The 16383-nt window shown below is 38.5% G+C and overlaps 2 protein-coding genes and 1 pseudogene across 6 annotated transcripts; 1 reads left to right on the top strand and 2 right to left on the bottom strand.

Moving 5' to 3' along the window:
• Nucleotides 1-135: 135 nt before the first annotated feature.
• On the top strand, nt 136-6006 carry LOC104707645 (homeobox-leucine zipper protein PROTODERMAL FACTOR 2). Of its 4 annotated transcripts, none has more exons than XM_087462390.1 (12): nt 136-640; nt 2315-2698; nt 2792-2909; nt 3014-3202; nt 3276-3719; nt 3818-3919; nt 4020-4223; nt 4311-4482; nt 4582-4853; nt 4930-5025; nt 5110-5528; nt 5632-6006. In XM_087462390.1, the coding sequence occupies exons 2-11, from the start codon at nt 2463-2465 to the stop codon at nt 5515-5517; spliced, it is 2241 nt and encodes a 746-aa protein (XP_087318516.1). In that variant the 5' UTR covers nt 136-640; nt 2315-2462; the 3' UTR covers nt 5518-5528; nt 5632-6006. The 4 variants fall into 4 exon arrangements, with proteins under 4 accessions (XP_087318516.1, XP_087318518.1, XP_087318517.1 ...); XM_087462392.1 differs by having other exon boundaries at nt 275-645; XM_087462391.1 differs by having other exon boundaries at nt 334-1436.
• A 264-nt stretch (nt 6007-6270) lies between these two features.
• LOC104707644 (polyadenylation and cleavage factor homolog 4) lies at nt 6271-10309 on the bottom strand. 2 transcript variants are annotated; one of them, XM_010424024.3, is made up of 7 exons: nt 9761-10309; nt 9521-9622; nt 9183-9425; nt 8838-8994; nt 7639-8747; nt 7035-7550; nt 6271-6911 (listed from the first exon to the last, which is right to left on the bottom strand). In XM_010424024.3, exons 1-7 carry the CDS (start codon nt 10097-10099, stop codon nt 6867-6869), a joined length of 2511 nt encoding a protein of 836 aa, XP_010422326.2. In that variant the 5' UTR covers nt 10100-10309; the 3' UTR covers nt 6271-6866. The 2 variants fall into 2 exon arrangements, with proteins under 2 accessions (XP_010422326.2, XP_010422327.2); XM_010424025.3 differs by having other exon boundaries at nt 7639-8744; nt 9761-10301.
• A 1507-nt stretch (nt 10310-11816) lies between these two features.
• LOC104709731 (S-locus-specific glycoprotein S13 pseudogene) lies at nt 11817-16351 on the bottom strand (annotated as a pseudogene).
• Between the last annotated feature and the right edge of the window lie 32 nt (nt 16352-16383).

The following is a 16383-nucleotide window of genomic DNA, read 5'->3' as shown; positions in this document are numbered from 1 at the left end:
ATAATACGTTGTTGTTGATATAGATGGGGTAGTATGCGGAAGCCAAAGAAACAGCTTGCATGTAAGAAATACTAATTCTATTTCGTAGGTTAAAGGTTTTTATATATATATATATATCAACCCATAGAGGTACACGTATGAGAATCCATAAGGTGAAAGAAAAACAGTGAATTTTATTTTGTATTTTTTTTTTAACTTATGCGACTATGAACTTAAACTCTCTCTATCTCTGTAATAAAGATATAGAAAGGATGAGTAAGTTTCTCTCACTAGAGCATTAATGGAGCTTTAGAGAGAATCATAAATGCATTTGCAACCTCTCTATGCGCTCTCGTCAATAACTCCTTTTTTCTTATTGAACTCCACATGTTCCTTTTTTTTTTCCCTCTCTTCTCCTCTTCTTCTTCTTCTTCTTCTTCAACAACAACAAACTTCCATTATTTCTTAATACCTAGCTAGCGCAATAAGCGCTCCCCCGGTTTGAGATTATCCCAAAAAAACCTGGTTTTGGGGTAACCGGTTTGCCGGATCCATTGCAAACAACCCTTGTTACTTCTTTTTGCCAACGTCCCCGATCTTCTGTTCTACAGGGAATAAACTAAAGATCACTGTGAATTAGGGTTTCACTGTTTCTTCAAAAGTAAGGTCTCTCTCTCTGTACGCAATTATGTATATGCATTTGAATGTATCTTGGGTTAGGTTTACAGATCAGATCCATATATGTGTTGCATGTTGTTTGAGAAGTCTTTAGATCTTCTATTTTTATTTTTTATTTTTTTCTAAATCTCAAGATCTCGATTCCTATGATTTTTCACCTATGTTTTTTTTTCTCTAATAAGATTTTTTTTGTTTAGTTTAATATTTTAATGTTTTTGTGTCCTTTTGCGGAGACTTATATGATCTAAAAGATAAATAAAATTATAAAAGCGTTACGAAAAAAACTTTCTTGGAGTTAGGAGTTCAAAAGGAGTTTGACGAAATCTACTTGGTGGTTGTGTCACACAAAAAAAAGGACCATTGACTTATTGTCAACGCTTTAATTAACCCTATATACTATATACTACTATTATTTTAATCACTTTTAATTAATCAACCCTATTTAATATTTTTCTATAAAATAATTTAGCCTTTTTGATTAGTTTTTAGTATTTCTTTTTTACTAGAAACGGTCGTTTTTAGTGCACAAAGACCAAGGTCAATTTAATTCTTTAATAAATTCAATTGAGAGATTAGAAACTTGTGAATCCCGTTCACTCTCTATCTTCTCTTACTTACGTAACATTATTTTGAGTCGACAAAAGAGAGAGAAGAGCATTAAACTCGAACCCAAAACTTCAACCAAACAAAGGGACAAAAGAAAAAATAACTACAAAGAGAGATCTGTCTTTAGGGTTTCAAAGCTTTCTTAACAACCCAGGGTTTTCAGATCGAATTGAGTAAGTATTTAAGCATTTAAGTAATACAAGCTAGTGTTCATCTTATCATTTTCTTACCTTACCCCAAATTAGGGTTTCTTAAAAATCATAACTCTCTCTCTTGCTTCTTGCTCCAGCGTATGCTAGATCTGTCCGATAGATCTGATGTTTTGAGAAGTCTTGTACCTTTCAAGATTGATTTCTTCTTCTTCTTCTTTTTTGTGTTTATGCACACACACTCGGAGATACATATACGCTAATATATTATCGATGGATCTATCTCTGGAAAAAACTATCTAAATATCATTTCTAATCTCATTTTTGTTTGTTTGTTTCTTGATCTCATTTCTTGTCTTTGTAAGGCCGTCAATTATAATGTAAAACTACTGTATGTATCTTTTGTTTTCTTTTTTAAAATTTTGAAGGAAAATAATTTACTTTTCTCATAAAATATCATTGTGGATCTAGTTATCCTAATGCTTCCTCTTATTTTCATCACATTTTTTTATAAAATTAACAATATAGATCATATTCCAATTGATTAGAATTTATAGATGTGATGTAATAAAGTAAATATTACATTCGTATCTGTATATGCAAATTTTTCGAGTATTTATATAGGTGTGCCTCGTTTTGTCGAATTATCGTTCTTCTTTAGTTTAAAGAAAAATTGCATCCTCTCTTATTTTTTGTTAAACGTAACTTTTTGGGATAGTATATACACAATAATCTAAATGTTTCATCTTATATATTACCAGAAAAATGGAGCGTAAAAAGAAACCCGACATATTAATTTAGTTAACGGTTAATTGTGAAAATAATATTGTTACTAACAAAAGGTAAATATGTGAGCGTTTCATATATAATCTTTTAACTAATTTGATTTTGATTTTGGGCAGTGGAAGATATACTTGAAGAAGAAAGTCAAATCAAGAAAATATTTTGATCAGAACCTCGAAGATTTGAAGGAAACCAAAGTTGACAACTCCAAAATACATTTCTTGATAAATATCAAGTTGATTGATCAAAGTCAATCCGTCCATCATAATGTATCATCCTAACATGATTGAGAGCCATCATATGTTCGATATGACCCCAAAGAGCACCTCCGATAACGACTTAGGAATCACCGGTAGCCGAGAAGATGATTTTGAGACCAAGTCAGGTGCCGAAGTCACCACTGAAAATCCTTCCGGTGAAGAGCTTCAAGATCCTAACCAACGTCCCAACAAAAAGAAGCGTTACCATCGCCACACGCAACGCCAAATCCAAGAACTTGAATCGTAAGAAAATACACTCAAAACTCATAGCTCAATATGTCACATTAATAAGAGTTTCAGTCTTATTTACTTGGAGCATTTTTTGGATTTTGCAAGTTTCTTTAAGGAATGTCCTCATCCAGACGATAAGCAACGGAAAGAGTTAAGCCGTGATCTCAATTTAGAGCCTCTTCAAGTAAAGTTTTGGTTCCAAAACAAACGCACACAGATGAAGGTTTGTAACAATTAACCTATACATATATTATTTTGATTTCATAAATTTGCTAGTTTCCTATTTATCAAATTTTTGTCACACTATGTTGTGTGTAATATTTATAGGCACAAAGTGAGAGGCATGAGAACCAGATTCTAAAGTCAGACAATGACAAGCTCAGAGCAGAGAACAATAGATACAAAGAAGCTCTAAGCAATGCTACATGCCCTAACTGTGGCGGTCCAGCTGCTATTGGAGAAATGTCATTCGACGAACAGCATCTCAGGATTGAAAATGCTAGACTCCGAGAAGAGGTATATACATTTGTCTATATGCCTACAAAGTTTGAAATATTGGATTCTGAATCTATTATCAAATCATCTACAGATTGATAGGATCTCTGCTATTGCTGCCAAATACGTTGGGAAGCCATTAGGTTCGTCTTTCGCTCCACTAGCGATCCATGCGCCTTCTCGTTCGCTTGATCTTGAAGTTGGAAACTTTGGGAACCAAACAGGCTTTGGAGGAGAAATGTATGGAACAGGGGATATTTTGAGGTCAGCTGTTTCGATCCCTTCTGATACTGATAAGCCTATAATAGTTGAGCTAGCGGTTGCAGCTATGGAGGAACTCGTGAGAATGGCTCAAGCTGTGGATCCTTTGTGGGTTTCAACCGATAACTCGATGGAGATTCTCAATGAAGAAGAGTATTTCAGAACGTTTCCTAGAGGAATAGGACCAAAGCCATTAGGATTGAGGTCAGAAGCGTCCAGAGAATCTGCTGTTGTTATAATGAATCACATCAACCTCGTTGAGATTCTCATGGATGTGGTAATTAAATTATTTCTTGATCTTGAACTAACTTCACCGCTAAAAATGATTGAATAAAAAAACTAATTAAAGTTTTAATCTTTTGGTGTGGGTTTAAGAATCAATGGTCTTGTGTTTTCTCTGGGATTGTGTCAAGAGCCTTGACACTTGAAGTCCTTTCTACTGGAGTTGCTGGGAACTACAATGGTGCTTTGCAAGTGGTATGTATTATCGGTTTAATTACTTGCTTCTCAAGAAATGCTATAGTGATCAATTTTTATAAACAAATTTTGGTCTGTGTTTTTTTTTTGTTATGTGAAGATGACAGCTGAGTTTCAAGTTCCGTCACCGCTAGTCCCAACGCGTGAGAACTACTTTGTGAGATACTGCAAACAGCATAGCGACGGTTCTTGGGCTGTAGTTGATGTCTCTTTGGACAGCCTTAGACCAAGTACTCCAATCTTAAGAACAAGAAGAAGGCCTTCAGGTTGTCTGATTCAAGAATTGCCTAATGGTTATTCTAAGGTACGTATAAGATCAGGATATACAAAAATAAAGTTAAGTGTAGAAAGTTTAAATTTATAAAACTTATGGGGTGATACTGATTTGAAGGTTACATGGATAGAGCATATGGAGGTAGATGATAGATCGGTTCACAATATGTATAGACCGTTGGTTCACTCCGGTTTAGCTTTCGGTGCGAAACGTTGGGTGGCTACACTCGAACGGCAATGCGAGCGGCTAGCTAGCTCCATGGCCAGTAACATTCCTGGTGATCTTTCCGGTATGGGCTATTTATATAATGGGGCTGAATTGAATGAGAAGAGTTGGTTTTAATTTTACTCATTAGGTCCTTATAGTTATTGGTAATTAATATATGCAGTGATAACGAGCCCTGAAGGAAGGAAGAGTATGTTGAAGTTAGCTGAGAGGATGGTGATGAGTTTCTGTAGTGGCGTAGGCGCGTCGACAGCACACGCTTGGACAACAATGTCGACAACAGGATCCGATGACGTTCGGGTAATGACCCGGAAGAGTATGGATGATCCGGGAAGACCTCCGGGTATTGTTCTTAGTGCAGCGACTTCGTTCTGGATCCCTGTTGCTCCCAAACGTGTTTTTGATTTCCTCCGTGACGAAAATTCAAGAAAAGAGGTAATGCAACATTTACCGGTCCAACCAACTCTGGTTTGCTCATTTTGGGAGTTTCTTTAATTGAATTTTGATGCAGTGGGATATATTGTCAAATGGAGGTATGGTTCAAGAAATGGCTCATATAGCTAATGGTCACGAACCTGGGAACTGTGTCTCCTTGCTTCGAGTCAATGTAAGACATTCTTAAATATCAATAGTTCTCTCCTTAGTTTTGTCAGTTTGAGATTCTGAAAACTTTGTTGTTGTTTGTAAACAGAGCGGAAACTCGAGCCAGAGCAACATGTTGATTCTACAAGAAAGTTGTACGGACGCATCAGGATCATATGTGATTTACGCGCCTGTGGATATAGTGGCGATGAACGTGGTTCTAAGCGGGGGAGATCCTGATTACGTGGCGTTGTTGCCGTCTGGTTTTGCTATTTTACCGGATGGTTCGGTGGGAGGAGGAGATGGGAATCATCAGGAAGTGGTTTCTTCTACTTCTTTTGGGAGTTGTGGTGGTTCGCTTTTAACCGTTGCGTTTCAGATTCTTGTTGACTCTGTTCCTACAGCTAAACTCTCACTTGGCTCGGTGGCTACGGTTAATAGTCTGATCAAATGTACTGTGGAGAGGATTAAAGCGGCAGTTGCTTGTGACAATGGAGGAGCAGGAGGGGGAGCGTAGTTTTTTTTCAGGTCTGAATCCACAACTAAGATCTTAACTCAATTTGATTCTTGTGGAGCAAGTAACAAAAGTTTCGAAAAGATTCTTATCATGTAAAATTTGTGTTTTGTGCAGAAGTAAGAATAAGAGAGTACGAAAAGGAAGTATGGAGAAACATAGCGATTGTGGTTGTTTCTTATTTTGTGTGTGTTTTTGAAATCCAAAGGGAGTCAAGAACGCACCTTTTGCGTTTAATTTCATCTCGGATTTTGATGAAAAAGGGTAAAGAGGTTCGGGTATTGACTTCTGCTGGAAACCACGGTTTTTAGGATTCTCTATTTTGCATCATTGACAGTTTTTGAACACTTATGGGTATTCCCCTTTTTGTGTTTCTCCCACCCAAGTGTATGTTTCTTTCTTGTATTGTACCCTTTTTGTTGCCGTTTGACACATAAGGGTTAAAAAAATCTTTGTTATTAGTAGTAGTAATACATATTAGTTTCCCATTAACCCTCTCTTAACCCTTTGGACGGATGAACCATTTTTCTAACCAAACTAAAATTGATAATGTGTAGACCTTCTGGCTAAGCAGTTTTAGTTCATACCACATAGAATGAGCCAAACTCAAAATGATTCTAAGCATAACCTCTAAATCCTTATTCTGAATGTAACAGTTCTGTCAACCTGCTTCTACATAGACCCTGCTCCATATCCGGTAGGTAGGAAATTACAGGTATATATATATATATAAACTGAAATTCAGAAGGTTCGGGATAGAAGAAAAGTAAAACCTTTTTCATTATAGACAAAGTCAAGAGAATAAAGACCCTCATAAGAGTTGAGTTAACGCCTACATAAAAAGTAACACTGAGACAGGGAAAGCTCTAACGAAAAAACCTGAAACTGGTTCTCTTAGCAACAGCATCTACGAGATCCACTCATCATAGGAAATTTGTTCACACTCGAATATCAGTCTTCCGGTCTTTGCCTGCAATATCTAAAATTGAAAAAAGAAGACAATCTGAAACAAGAAAGAAACAGACAGTACATTCCATATACATGGGGGAACTACCGCTGCGACATCTGATTTTACTACTACAAGCACCCTGAGGTTAGGTGTAGCAGTAAATGAAGAACAGTTACACCATATCCATGTCCTAAGGCACAACAGGATTTTAGAGGCATAAAGAATGATAAAAGATGTGGGTGTAAACCTCTTCTTTTTTTTTAATGGTACATTGGAGAAAGACTCTCTCCATCATTTCTCTCCATCAGTGGTATTGTGTGACTAAGTGCACATAGCTGATGGAGAAATAAGAATGTAACTTAAATGTAGTCAAGAAAAAGACCTAAAAGTCGGTCTAAGGGATCTAACTCCGCATCTTTTTTCTCTGACTACCCTCTTCCATATCACCCTGAAATATAGTCAATCATGAAAATTACGAGGCTGAATAATCATATTTAAACTAGCTTAAACGATGATGGACTCAACTGCATTATAACTTATGAACAGACTATGAACGCATAGAATGGCTTACCCCATTTGACTCTGGCCTGCACTTAGCATGTACTATAGGGGCTAATTGAGACTTGTCCAAATCTTCTGTTGATCCGTCTGGAGCATTCATGTACACCGCCCCTTTGTACATCCATTCCTCAGTTTCATCACTATAAAAGTCTTCAAATAGTTCACCACATAAAGCACATGAAGTTTGGTCTTCATCTGCAGGAACTGCCATCTCTTCATCATCCTTCTTTTCTATTGTTGGCTCTGTGGGTAAGAACCCTGGTACTGCTTCAGCTCCAAGTGCCTCTGCACCACTAAGCCACATACTACCACTTACAAACCATTTCCGAGAAGGATTCTGCTTATGATTCTTGGACATCCTGTTCTTGGTTACATGCCAATCCATGTGCTTACTGTGCTCTTCTTGGCACTTGAAGCGTAGACCACATGTTGTGCATTGCCTAGGGAGATCCCCATATAGAGCACTGATTGCAGACTCATTACGTACCTTGAGCATGTCCGCATCAAATTCAATTCCCAGTGATCCCTGAATAAATAAACCAATTATACAAGATAAAGCAAGAAGAAACAAACTCTCAAGCAGCTGAAGGGATGACATGATTTGAATAAATTACCTGACCAGTAGGCTGATTGTTCAACGAAATCAAACCTTGAGCCATGAGAGAGCCAATCAGACCAGAGAATGCGCCGCCCGGCTGTTGACTAGAGGCTCCCAGAGAAGCATTTTGAGAGATGGATCCTATTTGAGATAAAGCCCCTGAAGAAAGAGGATGCATGGCTTCCCCACCATGGATTGATAAGGATGGTCTAATGGTCGACCCTTGTGGAGGGTACCCATGACTTACGTGGGGTAACAAAGATTGCATCGGCCTTGGATTCATACCAGATGAAGAAGGCAAATAATTAACTAGCATCTGATTCTGTTGATTCATATCATTAAGATGACTCTGGGGGACCTGGTTCTCGGGCCTATATAAAGGCTTACCATGCAACCGATTTGACATCGCATTACCAGGATTTGCCAAATGATGCAAGTGAGCTGAAGGTACAGAGAGAGAGTTGGATCCTCTAACACTCAAATGGGGCCACGTCCCATCAGGAAGAGCACGACCAAAACGTGAGTTAATATCTTGAATGCTATCAAATGGAGGAGCCCCAAATTCACTGTTTGATGAAACTAATCCCATTGATGAAGTCAATACTTTCAAGTCCTTTCCTGCTCTGGTATTAACACGGCTGGATGAATGGGGGAAATTTTGTGACAAATTCCAGCTTTCTCGTAGCTGATGACTTCCACCATTCTTAATGTCAGAATCTAAATGAAAATCACTTGTGTTTCCTACTCTGGGTCTTGCTCTTACACTTCCTAATGCTGGGTTAGATGATCGCAAATATTCACCGGCTCTGCTACGATCTAGGGTAGGGCTCATATCTTCCCAATCGAACTCTTCTTCCTCAGTGTTCTGCCATGGTGTAACCATCTTACTGTGGATGCCATTCATATCGCGAATTGGTTTACTGATGGTTACGTGTTTGCTGGTGTCAATTCCATATGCATCTATCAAAGCTCTAGGTCTTTCATGATCATTTCCTTGTCCTAAGTTTTCCTTTCTTCGCCATTCCATATGTTCATCATCTCTGCCAGTAGGTCGACCCATTCCATATTTAAAGGCTTGATTAGAAGGAATAGCTCCATCACTGAACCTCTTGGGAAAACCATCTGCTGCAGGGCCATTAGGGTCAAAAGATAAAGGGTTATATAAAGTCAATCAAGTCTTACAGGTCTAGAGATTGCAAGCCTAACGAGAATTACCTCCAATTACAGAAGACGAGAGTGCCACACTTCCAGCTGTACCAGACCTTGGTCCAGACCGGGAAGATGGGCTCTCTAACTGATCGTCAAAATCATCATATCCACCGAGTGAATTTTGGCCATAAACTCTTGCACTAGAATTTATGCCTCTTAAATTCTGCATGTCAAGCAGGGGCAGTTAAGGAAATATGCATATCAAGTAAAAGTCACTATGAGGCTAGACTAATCGGATACAAGGTTTTCTTAGTACAGGAATTCGATATAAACACATGATAACTTCATGGTAGCAGATGCATCCATAGAAGAATGTCATTTCTGTTCATAATTACAAATAGAATGGCTTACAGTTTCGGTGGCTGAGGGCTCAAGCCTACGAAGGTATTTTGGATTAACATGAATGCCCCTAGCTGGTTGAGCAGGCTCAGAAGCCCCTAACGAAGACTGTTGGTTTGTTGCAGACGAAAGTTGCAATTGCACTTCAATCTTGCGTAGTACAGGCGGTGGAAAAACACTTGACCAAGTCCCAAACAGATGGCGCATTGAAGGATGTAAACTCGGATGCGCTTGCCTGTATGCTAGACAGAAGACCTAAAGCAGCACACAAAGAATCAAAACATCTTTATGACCATGCTTCAGCCCTATACAAATTCAATAAAGCAAACATCTCCTTGTAGCCTGCTCACCTCTGGTAGACGGGATGAGAAATAACGAACATAATCCCGTCCAATGTTCTTAACGATGCTGTCTAATAGATACAGAGAAGGCAACTTTTGCTCAACTGGCGCCTGCATAGACATGAAATTTTATCACACACCAACATAGTTACTCAGCCAGTTCACTAAACCACAAACCAAACACTCTTCTCTAATTCCACAATCAAAAAAACCTACAGTGAAGCTTCAATGGCAGAAAAAAAAACAAACCTCAAGGATTCGAGTGCAAATGGCATTAGCGATTCCTTCACTGTATTCCCGTTGTTCACCAGCGATAATAGTGAGATCAGTAATAATAGGCTTGGAATTAAAAGTAAGCTCACCCAAAACAACCTCATAAAGCTGAACAATCTCATCCATAACCGGAGGCAAAACCTCCTCACCACCACCGAACTCATCTTCACGCTGATTAAGCAGAGCCTTGAACCGGTCAAGCAACGACGGCGGTGGCGGCGGTTTCTGCGGCAACTCAACGGACATCGCTTTGCGACCAGTGGTGCTGCTATTAATCGAAAGAAGCCTTGGATTGAGGAGTTTCTCTGATTCCATTCACCTCCAAAATTCAATAGTGAAGAGTGATAATTAGTGACAGCATAAGGGGCTAGGGTTTCTGTTCCACCATGGAAACTCGAATCGCCACCCTCAGAGAGAGAGAGAGAGATCGATAACGGAAGTTTTTTTTTTTTTTTTTTTAGCGAAGAGGATTTTTTTTTTTTAATTCTCGTATCTCTATTTTCTGTAAATCTCGCTTTTATCCTCTTTTTTTTTTGTAAAGCTATCAACTACACCCAATTACTTTTTACTCGTTTTGAGTTAGAAAAACCACTTTTACTGTGGCCTCATTAATTTTACCAGAATGGGATAATTTTATGGCACAGTGATTTGCCAAAACAATTGATGATATGTAGTCAACATTGTTACAAGTACAACTAGTGTTACACTGTTACCCAACGAGATCATGTAAACTATATAAAGACCCTCTCATTGCACACAATGAAGCTATACGAGATTTGTCAAAATCACAATATCACTCGTTTTCAAAACATTTGTCTCTTCTGCTTCTCCCCTTGCTAGAACATTCTTTTTCTATTTCCAAGTTCTTCTAACTCTCATCTTCTTTAGAAAACACTTTGCCTTTTCTCTTGAGTATATCACTAAGAGCACCTCCATCCAATGGTTCTCATCATTAATAAGAGTTTCTGATAAACGTTTAAGGTCAACTGATTTAATTTGATTGGTGTAATCCAATTAATTACTTAAATTTAATGAAATTATAAATTTAAAATAAAATTAATATTTTTTATTTGATCAAAATTTAAAATTAATATTTTTTATTTGATCAAAAATTCAAATACTCTTTGTTTGAGATTCCCACCGATGAAGAAGCTCTTACATATATATATATATATATATATATATTTTTTTTTTTTTCTTTTGTTAAGCTTATGATAAGATATTGACATGACAACTAAGCTCACAGAATAAAGAGACATTGGGATTGTGGCAGAAGATCTGGAGATAAATAGTTGTTGGAGTTTGTTTACATTTTTCATGCTTGATGAATGTTGTGATGAAGACGAGATGAGTCTCTGGATCACGATCACCATGAGATTGTGATTAGAGCTTCAGATTGGGATAACCATGAGAATGAAATCTTGATTGTTGTTCATACGAAGATCTACAGAGTATAAAAGATATTGTGAGTTCAAACTTTTATATATAATAATCTCATCACATAATATGAATCATAAATCATCTTAGCGATATAAATGATGAGACAAAGAGATATTTTTTAACATATATGTTAACTTTTTTTATAAGTTTATTTTCAAAAGATTTCGGCACAATAAGGTATAGTTCAATTTTTCTTTCGGTTTTTCTTTATCACTAAAAACATTTTAATGCTTTGAGTTACCAATCGGGTCAATTTTTGGCTTTTTTAGTTTATGTTTTTGTAGTTGCCTCTCTTTATTTATGGGCTTGATTTCCTTCTATCATTTCTTTGGGACACACTTGACTTTTGAAGTGTTTGCGATTGTTTATTTAACCATAATAATATGTCTCGTTTCATTTCTTCATTAAAGCATGCTTAGTAAAGTGTAACTCTGTGAAACTTATTGATCGCCTGTTTGGTTCAACTATTTCTTAATTACTAGTAGCAAAATTAAGTACACTATACACACCATTTCGCTCGTTCACACGGTAATATCAACCGCAATTTATTTTTTGCGTCTTAAATAAACCATACATTCGTTTGTGTCTTAAATTAACACATAACAAGTTCCAATCCGGTAATAATCAACCAAAACTTATTTTTCTTAAGTAAACCAAGATCAGCTACCGCTACTCTGACGTAAAGATTTTGACCTTCTTCTGCGTCATTTCGGATATCCATGAGCTCCCCGGTCCAAATTAGGCAACCTGAACCGCCTTGTCGGAGATCAGCATTCGCAAACGCAGTACAATTACAATCCATATTGCACCTCTCCCTACATTCTTTCTCCTCCCCAATACTTCGGTCCACAATCGCAGTTTTAGTATCCGGCAACTTCATTCTCGTCATCCCTAAAAACATATCTCCACGACAGTTTAGTTCCGTCCTCCTCACACATCCGTTTGACCAGTCATTCAACTCCCACGCACGAGGGTCATTAGGCATGAATCCTGGGATACAAACACACATGGGATTTTTTGTGTAGTCACAGTAACTGTAAGGTCCACATACCTTGTACACATCGCATTCATCTCTTGGCAAAGCTGTTGAAATTCTAACTTCTGACCTCTGTTTTACTCACAAAGGTTTGAACTCTTACTTTCTCTCTTTCACTCTCTTTGATTCACTTTCGTTGGTGTAGAGAGAAAGGATCCAAGAAGCGTTTATGCTTAACCTTCTACATTGATAATATCTTGGATAATGTTCTATTACAACAACACAACACTTTTATACTTAGGTTTCATTGTTAACCTAATTACTATAGCTAACACACTTAGCCCACTAATGTTAATGGGCCTTTACTACACTAGTGGCCCATGGCTTCTCTTCCTTCTTCTTCTCTTCTTTCACCGTACGACACAAAAGCTTATGCTCTTCTTCTTCTTCGATGCTTAGCGTCTCTGTTCTCTTCATTCTCTCACCTTTCTCTTTGTTTCTTCTTTTGCAGGATTAACCAATTAATCAACTTCCAACACTCCCTCTTGATTCATTTGGTTAATCCCAAAATCCAAAAGTTGGGATTTTGAATCCCATGCTCCTTGTTCTTCGTTCGTGAATCCGCCTCCTCGCCGGACGAATTTCTTCTTCATGATATCAACAAAACTCACTGGTGAGTTTGCTATATCGCTCTCCATTTAGCTCTGAATCTTCACGCATCAATCTTCTTCCTCTTGATTTTCTAGCGTGAAGTTCTTTCCATCTCCCACTTGAATCCATCTCCCTCTTGCTTCGATTCTTCTTAATCGATCCTTTCTTTTCTGCAGGTGCTTGGGAGTGAAATCTTTGTCTATTCTCCCTTTTCAATGGAGCTGATGCTTCACGTCCGTCTCTTCCCGTGAGTCGACCCATCACCATCTTGGTTCTTCCTCATGGAGACTATATGCTCTCCACAGTCCACACGCAGGTAACTCTTTACCTCTCCCTTTTTTCTTTTCTAGCTTTAGCTTCTTGTCCGACATCACCATTTTTCATGGTTCCTCTTTCATAATGTCAACATAGCTTATTACCAAACTAGTTCTTCTCCCTCTTGACCTGAATCTCCATTGATCCAGATTTTCTCTTGCGAATTTCTTTGTCACCTCTTGACAGTTTTCCTTCGCTTTCTCTCCATGTTTCTCTTTGACCAATTTGTTTCACTTGTAGGTCAGTCAGCCTTGTGGCTTCATCTCTGTAACATGCAAGTCTCTCTTTCAAGCTTTCCCGCGGGCTCTTCTCTCGTTCTTGAAGTATTGTGCGTGACTCTTCTTCACGTCTTCTTCGGTGCTTTGTGCAACCGGCTCAAGCTCCCTCTGTGGTGAGCTTCTCTTATCCTTCCTTATCCAGCTCCCTCTATGGTGAGCTTCTTTCTTCGTTCACTGTTTGGATTCAACTTGATCTTTCTTTGCCTTTCTAACCAGATTATTGCTCTCTTTTTACTCTTAGGTGAGCATCTTCCTTTTGGTTTGTGTTTCAGCTTTGATCTCTGCTTCTCCAACAGCTTGTGCTGTTTCTCAATCTCAGGTATCTCCCTCTTTCATTTGGTGTTTCATTAATCACCAATTTGTGCATTTAATCCTTTGAATCATCACCTTGGTTAACCTTAGTCTATTTGGTTATTTTCACCATCACCTAAGGCTTTCTCTAACTTCAGTCTTTTTGATTCTCTAAACCTCTAGCACAAACTCGATAAACCAAACACTTTTCCAAACTTGAAGCATACCTCTCTCATTTCAACTCTAGCCACAGATTCTCCCTCTTGGTTTGAAGCTTCACATAGTTTGTTCTCAGCCTCAACCTTCTTTCTCAATCCATCTCTTTTGAAATTGAGTATTGTTGATCTTTGAACACTGGTTTTATGCACTCTAACCTCATGAGACTTTTTTTTTTTTTTGCCATGTCTGCAGCCTCTCTTTCCTCGTTCACGCTCTCCTCCTTGGAGGAGGTGTCTTCTCATTGCCTTACACGTCTCTTTGTTGTGCAGGCTCCATCTCTTTACTTCGGTTTTTCTCTAACCTTAGCTTTGGATTCTTGAATCATCAACCTCGACATTGTCCGACTTGGATTTCACCACTACTTTGGTTTTTCTCTAACCTCTGGCTTCTTCTTATTCTTGTTTCAGTTTAGGAACCACACGGATTCTCAACCTCTACAAGCGTCTTCAAGCGTCACTTCACCATGTCAGAACAAGAAAAGAAATCACCCCACAACTCTGTCTTCACATCCGCACTATCTCCACAGCTTCTTCCAGAGACCTCCTCGCCTTTTTGGATGCTCTTGAAGGTACGGTGTAAAAGTATTTGTGGTAGCTGATGGTGCTCTTGTCACCACATCCTTTTCCTTCTCTTCTTCTCCGACATAGTTTTAGCTTTGCTCTTCTTTCATTTTTTTCATTTTTTTTTCTTCTTTCAGCCTAACACTTTTCCTTGTGTAGGCTTCTTCTTTCCTCACCCAACAAGCTTTGCTTTGAACAACATGTTGGTCTTTCTCTCTTTGCGGTTTCTTCTTCACGGATTTCTCTTCTCCCTCACAGCCTCTCACTTGGTTGTAGGTCCTCCATTGAGGAGCTTCTCTAGCCGCATCTCACTTCCTCCTTTCTCTCGGATCTGTTGGTCTTATCTAACCAAGCTTCAGGTCCGTACTCCCTTCTTTCTCTTCTCCAGTTCAGTCTTTCCTTGACTGACTTCTTCTCCCTCTCGGTCTCACCTTATCTTCTTGATGCAGGCTCCAGAGATCTTGTAGCTCTGATACCATGTTGAAATTCTAACTTCTGACCTCTGTTTTACTCACAAAGGTTTGAACTCTTACTTTCTCTCTTTCACTCTCTTTGATTCACTTTCGTTGGTGTAGAGAGAAAGGATCCAAGAAGCGTTTATGCTTAACCTTCTACATTGATAATATCTTGGATAATGTTCTATTACAACAACACAACACTTTTATACTTAGGTTTCATTGTTAACCTAATTACTATAGCTAACACACTTAGCCCACTAATGTTAATGGGCCTTTACTACACTAGTGGCCCATGGCTTCTCTTCCTTCTTCTTCTCTTCTTTCACCGTAGGACACAAAAGCTTATGCTCTTCTTCTTCTTCGATGCTTAGAGTCTCTGTTCTCTTCATTCTCTCACCTTTCTCTTTGTTTCTTCTTTTGCAGGATTAACCAATTAATCAACTTCCAACAAAAGCCCATATCATGCTCCAGTTCGTTAACTGCGGAATCCACGTAGATTGTTGGAAATGTCCTGAAGGACTCACTCTCAATCTTGAGTAGGTATCGTGGTTGGTCTTGTTCATCAGGAATTTGTATGTGATCTCTTCTTTATTCTTTGTGAAACTATCAACCATTTCATTAAACTGTCGCCTATCCGGTATACCACCAAACCGGATTCCGTTCCATGGACCGGTCCGATACACTGGAACGTCTTTACTCCATAGAAAAAACTCAGGAACCCCTTGAGTTTCGAGTTTGTACGAATAATTACCGCTCGCCGGATCATCAGGACTTCTCCAAGATCTTAGGAATCTGTTGTATCCTGTTTTAAAATCCAAACCAAGCTTCATTTCCGGAAGTAAAGTATCTGTCGGATAATCAAAACTCTGCCACAAAACTCCACTTGTGTCGTTGTTGTTGTTAGAGTATCTCATCACGAAGTTGCCATTAGCGAGAAGTTCTGCCACGACTGGAGAACTCACATCTCTTTTGGTGAGATTCGTTGACCAAACAGTGTTGTTGGAGTGGTCGAGGAGTACGAGATTGCTGTCGGAGATTTTGAAAGTTCCAATGGAACTGGAGAGAGGGCTGTCTCTGTTGGCAACCCATACATAAGTTCTCTCGGAGGTTTTCTTGTACCAAATCCCAAGATACCAACGAGAAGTGCCCGAGGAAGGTTTGAAGAAACCAAGGTCGAAAACATCCCCAAGAGATACAATGGTTCGGTTTCTTGAGATTGTAAGAGAATCTGTAGGTGACAAAGTATTGACATGGATTGAAAACGCAGGACGAAAGAGAGTCAAGACTAGGAAGAAGGAGAAGGTGTAAAAATGGTGGTAGACGATGTTTCGTACGCCACCACTCCATTTATGTTCTTCTTCTTCCTTCATTTATAGACTTTTCTCATTTAGGGTCGATTGTTTAAAATACA

This window comes from Camelina sativa, chromosome 8, assembly GCF_030686135.1.
Source record: "Camelina sativa cultivar CO46 ecotype springtype chromosome 8, ASM3068613v1".
In the NCBI taxonomy this organism is placed as follows: Eukaryota; Viridiplantae; Streptophyta; class Magnoliopsida; order Brassicales; family Brassicaceae; genus Camelina; species Camelina sativa.
This window is presented reverse-complemented; position numbering and strand designations above follow the sequence as displayed.

Bases quoted from the DNA above. Each gene is read 5' to 3' on its own strand.
- LOC104707645 (XM_087462390.1), top strand. From the start codon at position 2,463: ATGTATCATCCTAACATGATTGAGAGCCATCATATGTTCGATATGACC. The intron at 2,910-3,013 runs GTTTGTAACAAT...TAATATTTATAG, and splicing joins ACAAACGCACACAGATGAAG to GCACAAAGTGAGAGGCATGA. The intron at 3,203-3,275 runs GTATATACATTT...AATCATCTACAG, and splicing joins ATGCTAGACTCCGAGAAGAG to ATTGATAGGATCTCTGCTAT.
- LOC104707644 (XM_010424024.3), bottom strand. From the start codon at position 10,099: ATGGAATCAGAGAAACTCCTCAATCCAAGGCTTCTTTCGATTAATAGC. The intron at 7,551-7,638 runs GTAATTTATTCA...TTATTTATTCAG, and splicing joins ACAATCAGCCTACTGGTCAG to GGATCACTGGGAATTGAATT. The intron at 6,912-7,034 runs GTAAGCCATTCT...ACTATATTTCAG, and splicing joins GCAGGCCAGAGTCAAATGGG to GGTGATATGGAAGAGGGTAG.